We start from the raw sequence: 16076 nt of genomic DNA on the forward strand, positions 1-16076 counted from the left end.
ACGAACTGTCTTGATCTCAGTGGGGTTTTGTTTATGTTCTGAAACCTTTTAAGTGTTAGTGTTAGTTTCTGTTAGTGGTTGCTTGAGCAGACACATCTAGTTAATATTCATGTGGCAGTCTCCAGTGCTTTGGCCCAGATAACACATCTTCCTATTAATAAGGATTATTAAAACCAGCTATCATATAATGAAACTGATACTGAAGCAACTCTGTCCTGCTTGTTGCCAAAGGAAAAGATGAACTTTAGATCACGTGTCTTGTTTTTTATTAACTAAATCCAGTTTTGGCAAATAAGTGAGTTTGAAGGCACTTGTATTTGTCTCCTTCAATATTCTTGCTGTTTGGAGAACATTTTTAGTTTTCTTTCCTGCTTTAGCTCTAGTGTGTTTTTTCTTTACTCAGTCATTTTGGACAGCTCTTCCAGGTGATGTGGCAGATGAAGTTGTGTGTATATAGTGAAATCTAAAAGAGAAAATGTTGCTTGTGTATACCTGGTTTAAGCTATTTATGTAACTTGCCTAAAATAGGAACTTGAACTTGTGTTCATCTTATAGTTTCCTTTCTATCCTTTCCTCAAGTTTGAGTGTGTTTTTGTTTTGTGGAAAGGAGGGGCTCATGGAGTGCTTTTGTGATGGCTGCAGACTGCTTTGGTGAGGTGATATTTAGTGGAAATAAGGGGCTGGGCCTGGACCTGGAAGATAAAACTACACTGTGGAAGTACCCACGGGGGATGTACATGGGGAGGAGAAGAGGAGGAACAAGGGAGAATCTCTAACTGATAAATTCAGTAATTAGGAGCAGTCATGACCTGATTTGGCCATGCCTTGGACAGCTTCTTGTTATGGTGTTCCCAAGTGCTCATAACCACCATGTCTTTGTTTCATTTGGGAGCCACTGATGTGAAATAATTTGGAGACAACTTTATTTTTAGACCAGACTTGCAATGATTTACTCTTTATCCTCTTCTGTGTGACCCCATTGCAATTTGTTCATAGTTGTGATTTTCTGTAGTATTAGTTCAAAATAGACTCCTGCAAATACAGCAAGTTAAGACAGCAAGGTGAACTTTGACAGAGTTTTCTTTTTTTTTTTATTTATACTGCAGAACTTCCTCAAACTGCAAGTGTTCTGATACGCTTGCCTTGGCAGATGTGTTGCTTAGCTAGCTTATAATTAAGTGTTATACTTGCTAACTTTCAGTTGGTTTTGTGATCACATGAAGTGGTAGCAATAGGAAAGGCACCTGCCTTGTAGCAAGTGAGGACAACTGATATCTAAAGTTTTTTTAATCCGAGGTACATGTGAAAAATGTATGAGAAGTAGCTGAGTGAGGTTCTACCTGGAAGTGTTTTTGTCTCAAATGGAAAGGATAGTTTTGCTGTTCACTAACACGGCCTTTTCTTGAGTTTTGGATTCTCTTTAAGTAGCTTGATGCTCAAATCTTATGGTACAAAATAAATGGATTAGATGGAGTTTTTGATCTCCTGAAACTTCATTCATTTGTTTTTCCCATGCTTGCAGTATTTTGAAAGGAGTACTGAGATACTGTTTAGATATTTTAGTTTAAATTGAAAATACGGAAACCAGTATTGGTGCACATAATGTATCAGCTCTGCTGGGCTAATGGGATTTCTGTTTCTCCAAAAATGTTACTTTAATTCTTAGTTTAAAGACCTAGTGGCATCCATAGATCAAAGTTATGAATGTTCCTTTAGATGTTTGATTGGACTTGATCTTTGCATTATGGAATTAGTGCTATAATGCATGTGTTTACCACTCTCACTTTATAGCTGCAGGTAAGTGTTAGTTTACTGTAATTTAGAACCTATTGGAGGGGCTTTCTTGCTCTGTATTGGGAGCTTCTTGTCAAGAAAATTACTGACTTTGATATGTTTTAGTACCATTCCTGGCTAGCAATTTTCTAGGTGAATTAACTTTTTTTCAATACCACAAAAGATAAAGGTGTTACTGCCTGCATTAATCTACATCTCTTCATGATGGTGGCCAAGCATTTTCAGGTGACAGCCACTTCTCTTAAGCTCTATAGCTTTGAGGCTGAATCTGTCTTTAGCAGAGAGATGGAGACAAACTTTTTTGTTGTTCTGCTCCTTGAAACGCAAGGCTAATTCTCTAATTGGTTTGGTTCATCTTAATGCCCACAGGCAAGGGGGCACAACGGATGCTGCTTAGACTGGTATGAATTCCCCAAACAAGTTTGTTTTCTGTAATAGTCTCATAGGTCAGATTTTGATCACAGGAAATTGCTGGTCGCTGTTCTCTTATTGTTTGAAACAAAGAAGGTGGAGGTGATGAAATGTTCCTTTTCTTAGGTTCTTAATTTCTGCAGTCTGATGTTTGTTTGGTTTTAAGTTTTTATGTTGTAATAGATGACATACCATAATGTAATATGCTATTGGATTTGCACTTCTAGCTTGCTAGCAGCCTGCCAGGTTTCCTCGTAGGAACTGACAAAAGGTTTAATGACTTCTTCGTGAGTTGTTTTTTTTTTAATCCTAAGCAGATAGGCTGGAGATACTGGGAGAAGCTATGATTCACTTGTGCCAAGACTGAAAAGCAAAATCATTAGAAACTTTGAATGACTGTTTCTTTTCCTACCACCCAAAATAAATTACAGCCAAAGAAATTGGGGCTAAAATGAGAGTAACAGTTGGGTTTTGATGATCTACCTTAAGTAATTTAGTGATTTTACGTGAAACTTTTGAGCTGTGGTTTGTGAAGATGCAGATCACTATTTATTGCTAGTAAACTTAGTCAAGCTGGACAGGCAGGACATAATGGTAGAGTGGCACCAGTATGTTTTTCAAAGGGTATTGGCAGAGTCCTTTGGCAGATTGTAAAATATTGATCCTGAGTTAGAAAGGACACTTCTAACAATGCTTTGAGGATGTTTTAACTTTTCTAGGCATAACTTCTAGGTTACTACCCCTGTAGTGGTGACTTTTAAATTTTTTGGTTTCCTGGTTCTCAATCTATTATTATAATCATATGGTCAGCCATATGTAGACTGTGTTGTAGTATGTGACTAGTATTAGAATCATCTTGAAATGTGTTTCGTGTACTTGTAAAATTAAACTCCTGTTGGCAAAAAAGCTTCTTGGCAACTCAGAGGCTATTCAGTGTAAACTAGTCAGTTACAGAATGTGTTTCTCTGGGTTTTGGAACAATACTAAATATTGATCAAATAATTTCCTTGAAACTCCATCGACTTAGGCTAAGGGAGCTTGTTTTGTTTTTATGTGCCTCAAATAAAATAAAACCAGCAACTGTAAATAACTTTCTAGAGAGAATTTGGCCAATCTTTCTGTCAATGTAACCAACCATTAGCCAGCACAGGGAAAATCACAGCTGGTAGGCAATATATTTCTTGTTCTGTAGTTACAACTTCTTCTTTTGTTTTGTAATGGAGTAGAAATACTACGTTATCTGCCTCGTTAGTAATATTCATTGGCTTCTGAAGATTTGGACCATTTACTCAAAGGATATTAGCAGTTTGCTGCGTTAGACATGAGATTTCATTAACATCACTACAGAAATGATAAAATAAGAATGGTCTAGCCTGGAAAGCCACACTGACTGGGGCTCCTACACACTGCTGAACTCCTAGTCACAGGGCATGAGCATACTCCTGTGCTTGACAGGAAAAAAGGAAAGTGCAAAAGAAAGTGTTCATGGTGTTGGCACTGACAGAAAGGGTGAGCTGCTTTTCCCATTTTTTCTGGGAGGGAGAAGGAGAGAAGTGATAGGATAAAGAAAGTGTCCTGTAGTGATCCATCCCTTGGATCACATTTGGACAGTCTTGCACCCACCATCATGCCGAGGTTTCTAGTCTAGTGCATCAGATACCATTCAGTTTATTTGCATAATAGTTTCCAGTACATTGTTGAAACTTATAAAGATATTAAAACACGTATTTGAATTTTTGTCAAAACTGTTACGTTCCTGTAGAATTATTTACTTCCTTGCCTGCAGCTGTGTTGGCTGTAGAAAGTCTTGTGTGAAGAACTCCAGCGTATTCGCAAAAACACAGTTTGAAATTAGTTGATTTGCCATTCAGAGAAACCTTTTTTGGTGAGCAGGGACCAAAGACTTCATAACTATCAAGTGATTCCGGACTCTTGAAGTGTTTCTGACTGCTATATCAGTGATTACAGTTGCAGTATACTTAATGCAGGCAAGGGCATACGTCCTTTGTTTTGCGAGTATATGAGTCATTGTTTCCAAAATCTTGGTGGGAAGAGCAGCTGACAACTGTTCTTGACCTGCATTTTCAAAGAGAGGATACCACAAATGTAATGTGGTCAGATTCATGTGCCCTATATTTCCAGAAGTTTTAATTTCTGTTTAACTCTATCAAAGTGTGAAGATGACAGAATTATGTAGGTGTCCTTACCTGGATGTTTTACTGTATGCTAGCTACCAAAATGGTGATTTTTAAATTATTTATAATAAAAACAGTATCCAGTGCCTGAGGAAAGAGGAGAACATGGACAGGACATGACTAATGCAAAATTTAACGAAACTCCTGTTCCTGTGCAACAGGAAGACATCTATGTTGACGATCCAGCATTTTCAGCTGCCATTGGAGAATGTGTCCCTATATTTATAGCACACACAGTCCGTTTCTGGAGTGGCAGCTTACACTGTCAGTGATTGAAAGCAGTTTACCTTCTATGCAGGTAGCATTTTACATGAATTACGTTTAGTTCTGCAGTCAAGCCAGCTTTAGACGTGTAATAGTGTTGAGTAACATTAAACATTTTGGGGGATAATATCCATTGTCACAACCTTTCCTTATTTATCTGCTGACAGTCTTCCTCTACCTTCACCAAACTTTTCAAACCTGTTACTGACATCACATGTGCAGCACTGAGCAGAAATGAGCTGTTGTAGTGTCTCAAGGAACACACACCACATTGGTACATGTTGCGTGCTGTACTTAGTTTTGAGAAGTTTAACTATTGTTTTGCTTGATGAAATGGTGTTTATAAATCTATGGTAATTTAGCAATTTTGTCTCAGTGTTCATGCTGATTTGTACAATTTAGTTCTTATTATTGACTGTCAGCTAGTATCAAGTACACCAGGCATCTGCATTAAGCTTGAAAACACTAGTTTTGGTCTCCTGGTAGGAGGAGGACTTCAAGTAATGACTTCCACTGTAGGAATAAAATGGTTGTAGTTATTGATGGGATGCACAGATTTTGGTAGTTTGTTTTTTAATGTAGGAAATATAAAAGCTTGGTGAAAGTTGTGGTAGCTAAAATGCTAGGTTTTGATCATCTCAAGAAGTAAAGATTTTGCCGAAGTGTTACATTACTTTCCTAAAAAGAAATTAGAGGTCTTTTCTATTAAAGCATTTTTCTAATTAGATCTTGCATTTGTCTTTCCCTTTATAGCTAAACCAGGTGGACGGGTGAAATGCCAGTATATTTCTGCTGTGGATAAAGTTATCTTTGTGGACGATTACGCAGTAGGATGTAGGAAAGATCTGAATGGTATCTTACTGTTAGACACAGCTCTGCAAACGCCTGTTTCAAAACAAGATGACGTGGTTCAGCTTGAATTGCCAGTTACAGAGGTAAGATATGGGGGGGGGGGGGGAACAAAAAGAGGTGTGTAAATACCTGTGTCAGAAGTACTGAAACCAGATATTTGTCTCTGGGTTTCTAGAGTGACATTAACACCATGTAACGGAAAAGTTTCTTAGTTATTACCTGTCATAGGGCCGTAGCTTTTCACAGTTACCTGTATCTCAAACAAATAAGAGCATGCCTCAAGACTACATTATTTCAGATGAAAGAACTTTTTAGTGACCACAGATAAGAACTCAGTTCCCCACCTTTGTCAGTGCTTGTGTATGGAATCTATATACACTTCTAGGAATCAGTCTGGGCTGTTAGGTATCCCTGATTATGTTGTTGTTGTTTCAGGGAAAGAAAGACAAAGTCAGGTAATACGGTGTTTCTTCATGTGAAGAATTAGTGCCGGAATCTTAAGTTTTCTAGCAAGGTCGGCTGGCCTAACAAAAGACTTTTTTCTGTGCAAACCTGGCTTCCCTTTTATGTTTGGATCAGCTGTAACACAGTACTTCGTGGTTTGAGCATTTAGTATCACTTTAAGAGAAGCTAATGTAGACATTTCTGCTTAGAGTGTAATGCTTAAGATTTGTTGCATTTGTTTATCCTCAGAATTGATGTAAATTATTTATGTGTTCCTGAAGTATTGAATAACAGGTGTTTCCTATGAATCAAGAATGTGTGTTATATGTGAGGTTTTTAGCTATGCGACTTGAGTAGGAATAACAGCAGTAAAATGTTTCACAGAGCTCTCTGAAGAGAGCTTCCCGGGTTCCGCAGGCTTGCTGTCCACTGGCATCACTTTTACACCCTTTGTGGGTTACTAAAGAATCTTGGTATGTGTGGCTGAGTGTGAAGAAAGTGTCAGAGGTCAGGATTTCCTTTCATAAGGTCTGCTGTGACAGGCTTGCAGTCTCACATGGTTCAATACAACCTATAAGTTCATGTCAGTTTTTTGGCACAAAGGTTCTTTGGTTCTAAAGAGTTTACAGACCCTTATTTACAGCACTTCTTTGTAAAGATACTTCCTGTAGAAAAAGAAATTTGGAGTTCCGTAGGAATATCTTTGGGAGGTTCATCACCAGATCAGTGAGGTAGAAGACAAAACATTATTCGTCTTAAGTTCTTACTTTTAATTTTAAGGAGGCGGTAACCCAGACCTTGGAAAAATTTAGTGAATATTAAGCAAATGTCATACAAACACATCTGTCCACCTCTTTCATCATAGAAAGGTCAAGAACTTTTATTCAAGGAAGGGTGTTTAGTTTCTGTTTGTCTCTAGAACTTTTCTGCAAATTTTTGCACTTAATTTAAGTAGTCTTTTAATATGTTTGATCTGCTGGTAGTGCAGTGCACCTTTATGCATTTCTAATTGTCAGCATTAACAAGTTATGGAGCAACCTCTATGCTATTTTGAATACCTGTAGAACACTAAAATTTAGGAACTACCACAGTCTGTCTGTTGTTCTTCTGATACAACCTTAGCTAGGAGATTGGTTTGCCTTATTTCAGCCTTTCTTCTCCTGAATTTCCCGAGGACATAACCAAGGGGCCATTTGGTCCATTCTGTTTTGAGCAGTTAGTGGTTGTTTAAATGACTGTCTGACCATTGTCTTTGGGAAATATTTCCCTGTGTTTGTAACTTGAAAGAATTCCTATCATGTTTTACAGATGTTAACCCTTCTAACAGCAGATTTACAATACTCTGTGCCTTGTACATTAAGCATACCTTTTAAATCTTACCTGTCAACATGAAGTTAGCCGACAGCTGGATAAGCTCGAAAGAGATGAGACTTGGAAGAAAAAGTCTATAAATGGATGCTTACAGCATTCTTTTCTTGCTGCATTATTTCTGAGTTTTAAGAACTAATTTCTGAACTAGCCTGGGAGTTTTTTTGCCTCGCTTTTCAGCTTCATTGTATTAGCATTTTAAGTAATTTATTTCTAGTTTTGTTGCAGTGTTGTTGCTCTCATTATTATCTACCTTTTTGAAGATACAAAGCTACTCAGAAAATGTCAAGACTTTTGTTCTTGCTCTCACTTTTGTCCTTAAAGCTGAGTGAATCCTTTTGAAGAGAAAGCATTGGGCAATAGATGGATCCTCACTGCTAGCTTTAATAGATCTTCAGTTTTAACTTATATGACTGACTTGTTAACATTTGGTAATATTGTCCTTGAGGGAATTTGTAGTAATTGCTGTTGCCATTGCTGAAGTTTACCTATTGGTTGGCCTATGAATTTAGAACATCTTACTCAGCTCTGGATCTTTTATGGGAATTATGCTGATATAATGTATGATAAAGTAGGATATGGCAAAGGACATTCCCTGGTGTGATGAAACAGGCATAATTCCTGTGGTAGTTATTCACCATGGATGCTAACTTTGCTTGCAAATCTGCATTTTAGGCTCAGCAGCTGTTATCTGCTTGCATAGAAAAAGTAGATGTTTCTAGCACAGAGGGATATGATTTGTTCATCACTCAACTGAAGGATGGCTTAAAAAATACCTCACATGAAACAGCAGCAAATCATAAAGTTGCAAAGGTAAGACTTTGTACTGTCTAACATGGATTTCCAAGTCTAATTTGTGTGTCTGCCACTGAAACATACAAAATCTGTGACTCCTGGTGGATTTTGGTTGAAGACAGTAGAGTATATTATCTGTTCCTTAGTTTTTTATGTGAAGCTTTACTTGGTAAGAGAATAAACATGGTTAGTTTCTTGCTGACAAAGTCAACTAATAACCCAACTGAGCTTAAAATTTGAAGTTACTGACTTTCCTTGCGTTATGTATGTGGTGCTTTTGTGTGTCTGTTGTTGTATTTCTTGATGTAACGTGTGCTTGGTTTTGACACTTCTGTGATCTGTTTGTTGTTTAGATGTTTAAATTTTAAAATGTAGACGCTTCTTTTCTTATTTAGTGGGCAACGGTTACGTTCCACCTTCCTCATCATGTTTTGAAGTCTGTCGCCAGTGCCATTGTAAATGAACTCAAGAAGATAAATCAAAATATTGCTGCCTTACCTGTAGCATCCTCTGTGATGGATAGGTTATCTTACCTCTTACCCAGCGCACGGCCAGAGCTGGGTGTGGGACCTGGACGATCTGTGGACAGGTACATTAAGACAAAATAAGTGATGAATTTGACTCCTTAATTGTATCAGAATAAGCTCTTAGATGGCTTTAACTTACTTGCCTAAGAATTAATCCTATTTGTGCTTTGTTGCTCTTACACATACAGCTAATTAACTGTTCAATGCACGCTGGGCCATACATATTACTGAACTTAGCAAAGCCTTTATGGATGCCGCAAGACTGTCTGGGTTTCAACTTTAATGCCAGGCAAATTGAATTCACTTTGCTCTTAATCCCAACATATACTTTAGAAAGATAACAATTGCAGCATTAAATACATATTACACTGTATCCTGAAGTCAGTTCATTTTCCTTCATACAAGAAAGAGTCATACCTATGTTTTATGGTTTAGAAGTTTAGGAAGTTACCTTTGCAGACCATTATATATGCTACTTCTGAACTCTCTAGTCACCTGGTATGTATTTGGGGTCAGAGAACATTTTACATCAGATGGTTGCTTCATCTCTTTCTGATCCAAGTGGTCATGTATACACAGGCAAGTAATCCATTCTTTTAACTTTCATAAGCTAAAACTAGTTAGAATACTGGTAAATCTTCTAAGTCTGTAAATTAATTCTTTCTTGAAAGTGTCCATACAAATATAATTTTGCAAATGTATTATCATTTCTTATACCTCAAATAATTTAATCAAGTTGATTACATCTCTTAACTTCCCCTCCCCAAGCCTTCAGGTTCTACCTGTGCATCACCATATTGTATTTCAATTAGAGCTCTCCCAAGATCTGTCTCTTAAACTGGTATAATGTCAAGTTAAGATAGCTCCTATGTGGGTGTTGCTAGAATAGATTACTTCCTTGGCAGGAAATGTTTTAATATTTCCATTCCTTTACAAGACAGCAAAAATCTCCTGAAACTGAGGAGCAGAAACAGGAAATAAGGCACCTTTCCATCTAACAGCCCTAGTTCTTGGGAGAACAAAATCCTGTCAAGGGAAAAGAAAAACTGATACTCATTTCTCATGTACTGTTGCAGATGAGCGACATGCACTGAGTGAAGGTGGAAAGGAGAGGAACTTCTTTGCTCTGTAACTGCTGAGTTGCAGAGGGGTTCATATTTTGGGACTTAGTAGTTTAAACTTTATAAGTATTATAGTATGTAGTGAGTGGTGACTGTGGGGAGGGTTGTACCATGTATTCAGTTAACCTAAAATATTGCTTTACACTATTTTTAAATATGCATATTCATATCTGTTTAATTAAGAACCCCAAATTTTTGCAGTAGTTGTCATGTTAAAAAAAAATCCAACTCTCTTGCAGTTCTTTTGGTCTAGATTCACCACCTTCCTTAGATGCAGAATAGCTTTGGGTATTTGATCCTTTTCTGCTGGTAGATCAAATAGGCTACCTGGAAGCTTATTTTATTAATCCTGCTTTTAAGGCCTGTAGGTTATTGTATGGCTTTTCATTTTTTACTGGGGATGTATTTTAAGCACACAAGTGAGGGAAGTTTGTAACTTTCCTGTGATAGTTAATTATAATTTTATGTATGAGTTATAGGTAACTATTCATGCTATTTCTAATGGTTACTAAAGCACTGAAAGTATCTCATAAACAGGTGAGGTTTTAAATTTTAAGTGGCAGCTTTGGGTAACGTAGAGTTTTTCACCTTTCTAGGTCTTTGATGTATAGTGAGGCTAACAGACGGGAGACGTTCACTTCATGGCCTCACGTGGGTTATCGGTGGGCACAGCCAGATCCTATGGCTCAAGCTGGATTCTATCACCAGGTAAAAGATTTAATTGTACTTAGTATTTGTTCTCTAGGTGGGACGGTGGAGGAAAAAAGGTGGTGATGTTTTTTAGTGGGTTTTTTTTCCTTTTTTTTTAATGGATTCCTTCAATTATGCATAAACCATAAAAACTTTGTCATTTAGCTCTTTTTCTTTTTTTTAAGTTTCAAGGGGTTTTGATGCCTTGAGTTTGCTTCTTTTTTTTTGGGTTGGATCACAGAAAATACTGTTCTGAACTTGAGCATATAAAATTTTTCTACCTATCAGATTTATCAGAGTTAAACAATGGTAATAAAGATGAAATTGGTTGTTATGTAGAATGTCATTCTCCTTGTTAGATTGTTGAGTAAATAATCCTTTTTATAGTACAAGTAAAGCAAAAGAGCAATAAGCTTGGTACTGAAGTTCTCTAACCATATTTTCTAGTAGAACTTAAACGGTATTGTATCAAACAGAGATCCTAGATCACATTAAATTGTTAGGCTTAGTGAACAAAGACCACCTCAACATTTTATTCCACTACTTTTGCTTATTTCCATTTTTCATTTTTGAAATTATTCCTGCTGTAAAAAAAAATTATAATATGGATTTAGATAATGATGGCTGGGCAGTGCCTATCATTTGACAGCAATATTGTCTTCCTCATTATGTCAGCTGCAAAGCCCGACAGGTGCGAGTGGATTAAGTTTTTGGATGATTTCTTAAACTTGCACAGAAGGAGAAATGCAGGAAATCCATATGTGAGAATTGCATCTGCATATTCCAAGCATGTCTGGAAATGAGGTCATGAAAATGCAAAATTTTAAGAGAATGGAAATTTTGATTGTTTTTCCTCAGTTACTTCAGCTAGTAACAACTGTTCTTTTCATAGGAGTGATAGAGAATACTTTATGTCCTAAGAGATTGGTTGGAATATTTTTTAACCTGTGTTTATCCAAGTATTTATTCTTCTGCAGTTCTAGATTTTTTTAACTTTGTGAACTTCTGCCAAAGAAAAAAGTTATTTCTGTTCTATGTCTGTGGTTTGCATTGAATGACTTGCATGAATGTTAGTTCTGGATCTGTTCTATAGTAATGTGAATCCTTTTTTATTGTGAAATACTGCCACTTTGTAGTATATAATTTGTGGCCTTTTATATGTTTGATGTGATGCTTTAGTATGTCACTAGAAGGGAAGGACTTGATCACTTAGTTAAAAGTGTTTCACAGTACATAGCTGAATAAATTTCAAGTGTTTCTTCTTATTTTCATAGCCTGCTTCATCAGGAGATGACAGAGCCATGTGCTTTACCTGTAGTGTGTGCTTGGTGTGCTGGGAGCCTACAGATGAACCTTGGTAAGTTTAATGATGTTTGAAGTAGGCTTAATTTTGTGCTGAAGAGGTTAGAAATCTTCGAAGGACAAAAATCAGCATATCTCAGTGGTATTTCTGGTGAGTTTAGGACAAGTCATTGACAAAAATAGGTTTCTAAAATGATTACATGGAACAAATCACGAAAAGATTTGATGTACTATATCAAATTTCTGTGTAATGCTAAACCAAAAACTTTGTAGTTGGATTTATTTCTTAATTCTGATTTGCTATTTCATTTCAAATTACTCCTTGAGAGTTGTCAGCCAATACTTCTCTGCAGGGATCTAAACTGACCCTTCTCTTTGATTGTGACTAAAACACATCTCTTTCCAAGTTCAAAAACTTCCATGGCTATGGTAGTATGCATTTGCCTTTTATGTGAAGTTGCAGCATCCATTACTAGTTTCCTGAATCATCTAAAATTGTGCATAGTGACAGAAATGTGGGACCTTACACCGATTAAAGAATTCTTAATGTAATTTTTTTCTTGAATAGTTGGTAATTTATAATCTTTTCTTGAACACACTGGATTCCTGACTTGCTGGAAACTTTTCCTTGTAATATTATCTTTGTAGTTTTTGTCTACTCCTTTCACTTACGATTTTCAAGACATTTTGTGGCTGTGTAATTGCTCTTGTCATGTCTCTGCCTTAGTTGTGTATCAAGATTAGGTCTTCCCATGCTTCTGGGTCAATGTGGCGTTTGGGACTGTTTTCAGTTTTGATTTATTTATTTATTTGTGGATATAGAACTAAAAATGAGACAATGGTTCTAAAGCTACTCATAACATTGGAGTTTTAATGTACATTAATTTATGTGCATTAATGTGCTTTTCTTCATGGGGACATGATTAGCTACTGCCTATAGAACAATTATTTTTTAATGGACTAATTGTATTAAGAGCACTGTGTAGATTGATCCATTTGAATATGGAAGTGCATTGAGTGATCAAAGTCTTTAATACAGTCTGCTATTTGAGAATCAGGGAAAGCTGTGTTAGTAACTTCAGAACTCTCTTGTATGGTTGACTGCAATACAGTTCAAACAGTTCTGTTTCAGCTTCACTTCTATGGCTTAGCTTGTATATGCTGTGTGTATTTTTCACAGTAAGAAATCAATATTTTCTGTGTTTGTTTTTAATCTGAAAAGGTCTGAACATGAGAGACATTCCCCAAACTGCCCATTTGTCAAGGGTGAGCACACTCAGAATGTACCTCTTTCAGTCACGCTGGCAACAAGTCCAGCACAATTTCCCTGCACAGATGGCACTGACAGAATAACCTGCTTTGGATCTGGTAGTTGCCCTCATTTTCTAGCTGCTGCAACAAAACGAGGAAAGATCTGTATATGGGATGTTTCCAAACTTATGAAGGTATGCAATATAAACAATCATTTTTCATCTACTCTTTACTGATTAGGCAAATCTTGATTCAAAATCAAATACCTTTTCTGTTTTTGTTGTTATTTCTCAGGTCCACCTAAAATTTGAAATCAATGCGTATGATCCCGCTATTGTGCAGCAACTTATGTTATCAGGAGAACAGAGCTCAGGGGTTGACTCAAGGAGACCAACACTAGCATGGTTAGAAGATTCATCTAGCTGCTCAGACATACCAAAATTAGAAGGAGACAGGTATGCCAGTCTACAAAATTAGAAATATGAAATGCTGCTGTGTAAGTGGTACATGCCATTTAGCAAAGTCATGCTTTGTGAAACCTAAGATTGGTAATTTTCTTTTCATGGAAAAAATATTTTTAGTCACTCTATATTTGTATACAATTGAACACTGGAAAAAGACTAATCTAAATGTCTATTTTTTAAGCCAGTTTCCTGCTGTTCTAGTTTTTATATTCCACTAGCAGAGAGATTGCAGATCTCATTGCTTCCCTATGCTGATATTTCTGAGGCAGAGAAAAAAGAGAAAGGAATATAAGTTTTAGATTAGCTTTTCATTTTAGTTATGGATTATACATTTCAGATTTTGAAAGTAAAGGCTCCTCATGGACTTCTGGAACATGCTTTTCCCTGATTGCTTCTCCGTAATTTCGATTATGTCATTCTGAAAATAAACTGTGTGGATGTGCTAGGAATTTGTACTCCCTTGCATACCTTTAATACATGTGTACAGACTCTAAGCAATTAGATAGTCCTGTTGCAAGGGTTTGGATAAGCTACAGGGTATGCCAGTGCTTAGAAAGTGTGACATGAGAAAAAGGAGTATTTCACTCAGGCTTCATGCAGTCTCTTACTGGGAACTCTTGTCTGGTATTGCCAAAGCTCAAAAGAGTGAATAACTTGGAAAAATTAGAACAAAAGGTGTTTGGGGAGTGTTGCTAGTTTTCTGAATGTTTCTTCTTAAACTTCAGCAGTAAGAAGAAAGTAAGAATACTGCTACATGCACAGGGAGGTAAATCTTTGGTTTTAAGCTTGGTGTGGTATCTGTAGTAGTGCAGAGCGAATATGAATCTTGCTCTTCTGAAGACATGGGCAGTATCTGCATGTGGGGCCTAGCAGCTGCCTAGACTCTTACTGTAGCTTTAGGGCTGTGAACTCCTTTAGAGTCAAAGAATTAAACTGATTTTAAGAGCTGGATAAAGGACAGTGTGATCATACTCCTCAGAACTAAGCATCTTTCATTTCATTTAACCTCCGTGAAATTTACTATCGCTTCTCTGCGTAAGGGGAAGCTGGATGAGAATCAAAGTACTGAATTGTCTCTGTCGCGTTGTGAAGTGAAGGTTGATCAGGTTTGGCCCAAAAAAGATCTGTTTCTTGGATATGAGGAAGAAGCACCCAGTTTGGTGAAGTTTGAGGATCTGACTTGGTATTTTGAGTAGTTATACCTGAAGCTGCAAAGGGATTACTGTTCTTCCTATGCGTAAGGAGCCTGTAATAGGAAATAATTTATTTTATTGGAAAAGTCAGATGTATTAATTATTCATATATTCTTAGAACTACTCAGGGACCTATTTCTCCTGAAAAGGTATCTTGAACAGAATCTGTTTTAATGACAAAATTATGAATCTGGCAGTATTTTTAAAACCAATGCGCTACTCATACCTTGTTTCTTTACTAGCTTCAAAATTGCTCTGGTAGAATTGAAGACCAGTCTGTCTGCCCTACTTTCCAGAGATTATTTTGAGGAATTTGAAGATATCAGTATTAATTTTTAGATGTCCTGATTGTATGATTTTATTTTTCTTGGAATGATTCCTGAGAACTGGCTTTCATTTTAATTCCATTTATGCCTGAATTGTAGGAATACAATAGTAGAATGGGACAAAAAGAAGAAATCTGATCCAATGGTTTGATAATGAAGGAAAAAAGTCTTTATGTTGTTGGTGTCTGTGATGAACTCATCAATGGATGAACAATGCTGGCTAAAAGGAATGGCCAGTTTTAGTACACATCGTAGTTTTTTTCCTAATTTTTACTAATTTAATTAAAAATAAGCATGCAGTTAGAGTGTACATGGTGTCATTTCATGTATTATTTTTTTCAGTGATGACCTACTGGAGGATTCAGACAGTGAAGAGCATTCCAGATCGGAATCTGTGACAGGTAGGTTATAGCTGATCTGTTGTATATGTAATAGTTTAGAGGTGAAAGGGGAAATTCTTCTTTCGGGCTTTTAAAAAAACCGCTGTCAAAACCGATGATATTATATTCATATGATATGTATTAGAAGAAAGGAAAAGGATTTACCTTGAAAGCAATGCCAGTATTTAAGGCACTCTTTGTGTGGGGGAGAGATTGCATACAGGAGAAAAGAAAAACTGCACTTTGTTGGTTAATAAATGTCTTTTTTGACAACAAGCATTGCTTATCTTGCTGTCAATAAAACACACAAACCAAGATAAAAGAACTTTTTTAGAACAGGAACAAATTACAGCTGTACAAAACCCTTTAAATTCAGGGGATTGCCAGAAAGAGTTCCTGTGTCTTGATTGTTTTCCTAAGGGTATGCACTTTGATAAAGTATTTCTCTTCCTGAATAAGGATTTCATATGGAAGCAGAACAGCGCTATGCATGGTGTTGTATTATTTTCTTAGAGTTGGAAATTTTGATGGAGGAAGGATTACATGTTTATTTTCTATAATCCAGTTTACATCTTTGAGTAAGGATCACCAAGTGGGGGAAAAAAGAGCTTGAGATGTAGAAAAAGATACTTTTTCCTAATAAACAGTAATAGATGCAGTATGATTCCTGTTTTGTCTTTTGAGCATTTGTATTATGTT

General features: G+C 36.6%; 1 protein-coding gene across 7 annotated transcripts in view; it reads left to right on the forward strand.

The window, feature by feature from the left end:
- Nucleotides 1-16076, forward strand: part of BIRC6 (baculoviral IAP repeat containing 6) — a 173613-nt gene that overhangs the window by 10193 nt on the left and 147344 nt on the right. For all 7 annotated transcript variants that reach the window (XM_082302472.1, XM_082302475.1, XM_082302476.1 and 4 more), the window contains exons 2-9: nt 5418-5599; nt 8004-8141; nt 8519-8712; nt 10368-10479; nt 11736-11818; nt 12986-13208; nt 13309-13469; nt 15340-15398. In XM_082302472.1, the coding sequence (XP_082158598.1) occupies nt 5418-5599; nt 8004-8141; nt 8519-8712; nt 10368-10479; nt 11736-11818; nt 12986-13208; nt 13309-13469; nt 15340-15398 (1152 nt within the window). The remainder of the gene's footprint in view (nt 1-5417; nt 5600-8003; nt 8142-8518; nt 8713-10367; nt 10480-11735; nt 11819-12985; nt 13209-13308; nt 13470-15339; nt 15399-16076) is intronic.

Source organism: Coloeus monedula, assembly GCF_965178545.1.
Source record: "Coloeus monedula genome assembly, chromosome: 2".
NCBI classification, from domain to species: domain Eukaryota; kingdom Metazoa; phylum Chordata; class Aves; order Passeriformes; family Corvidae; genus Coloeus; species Coloeus monedula.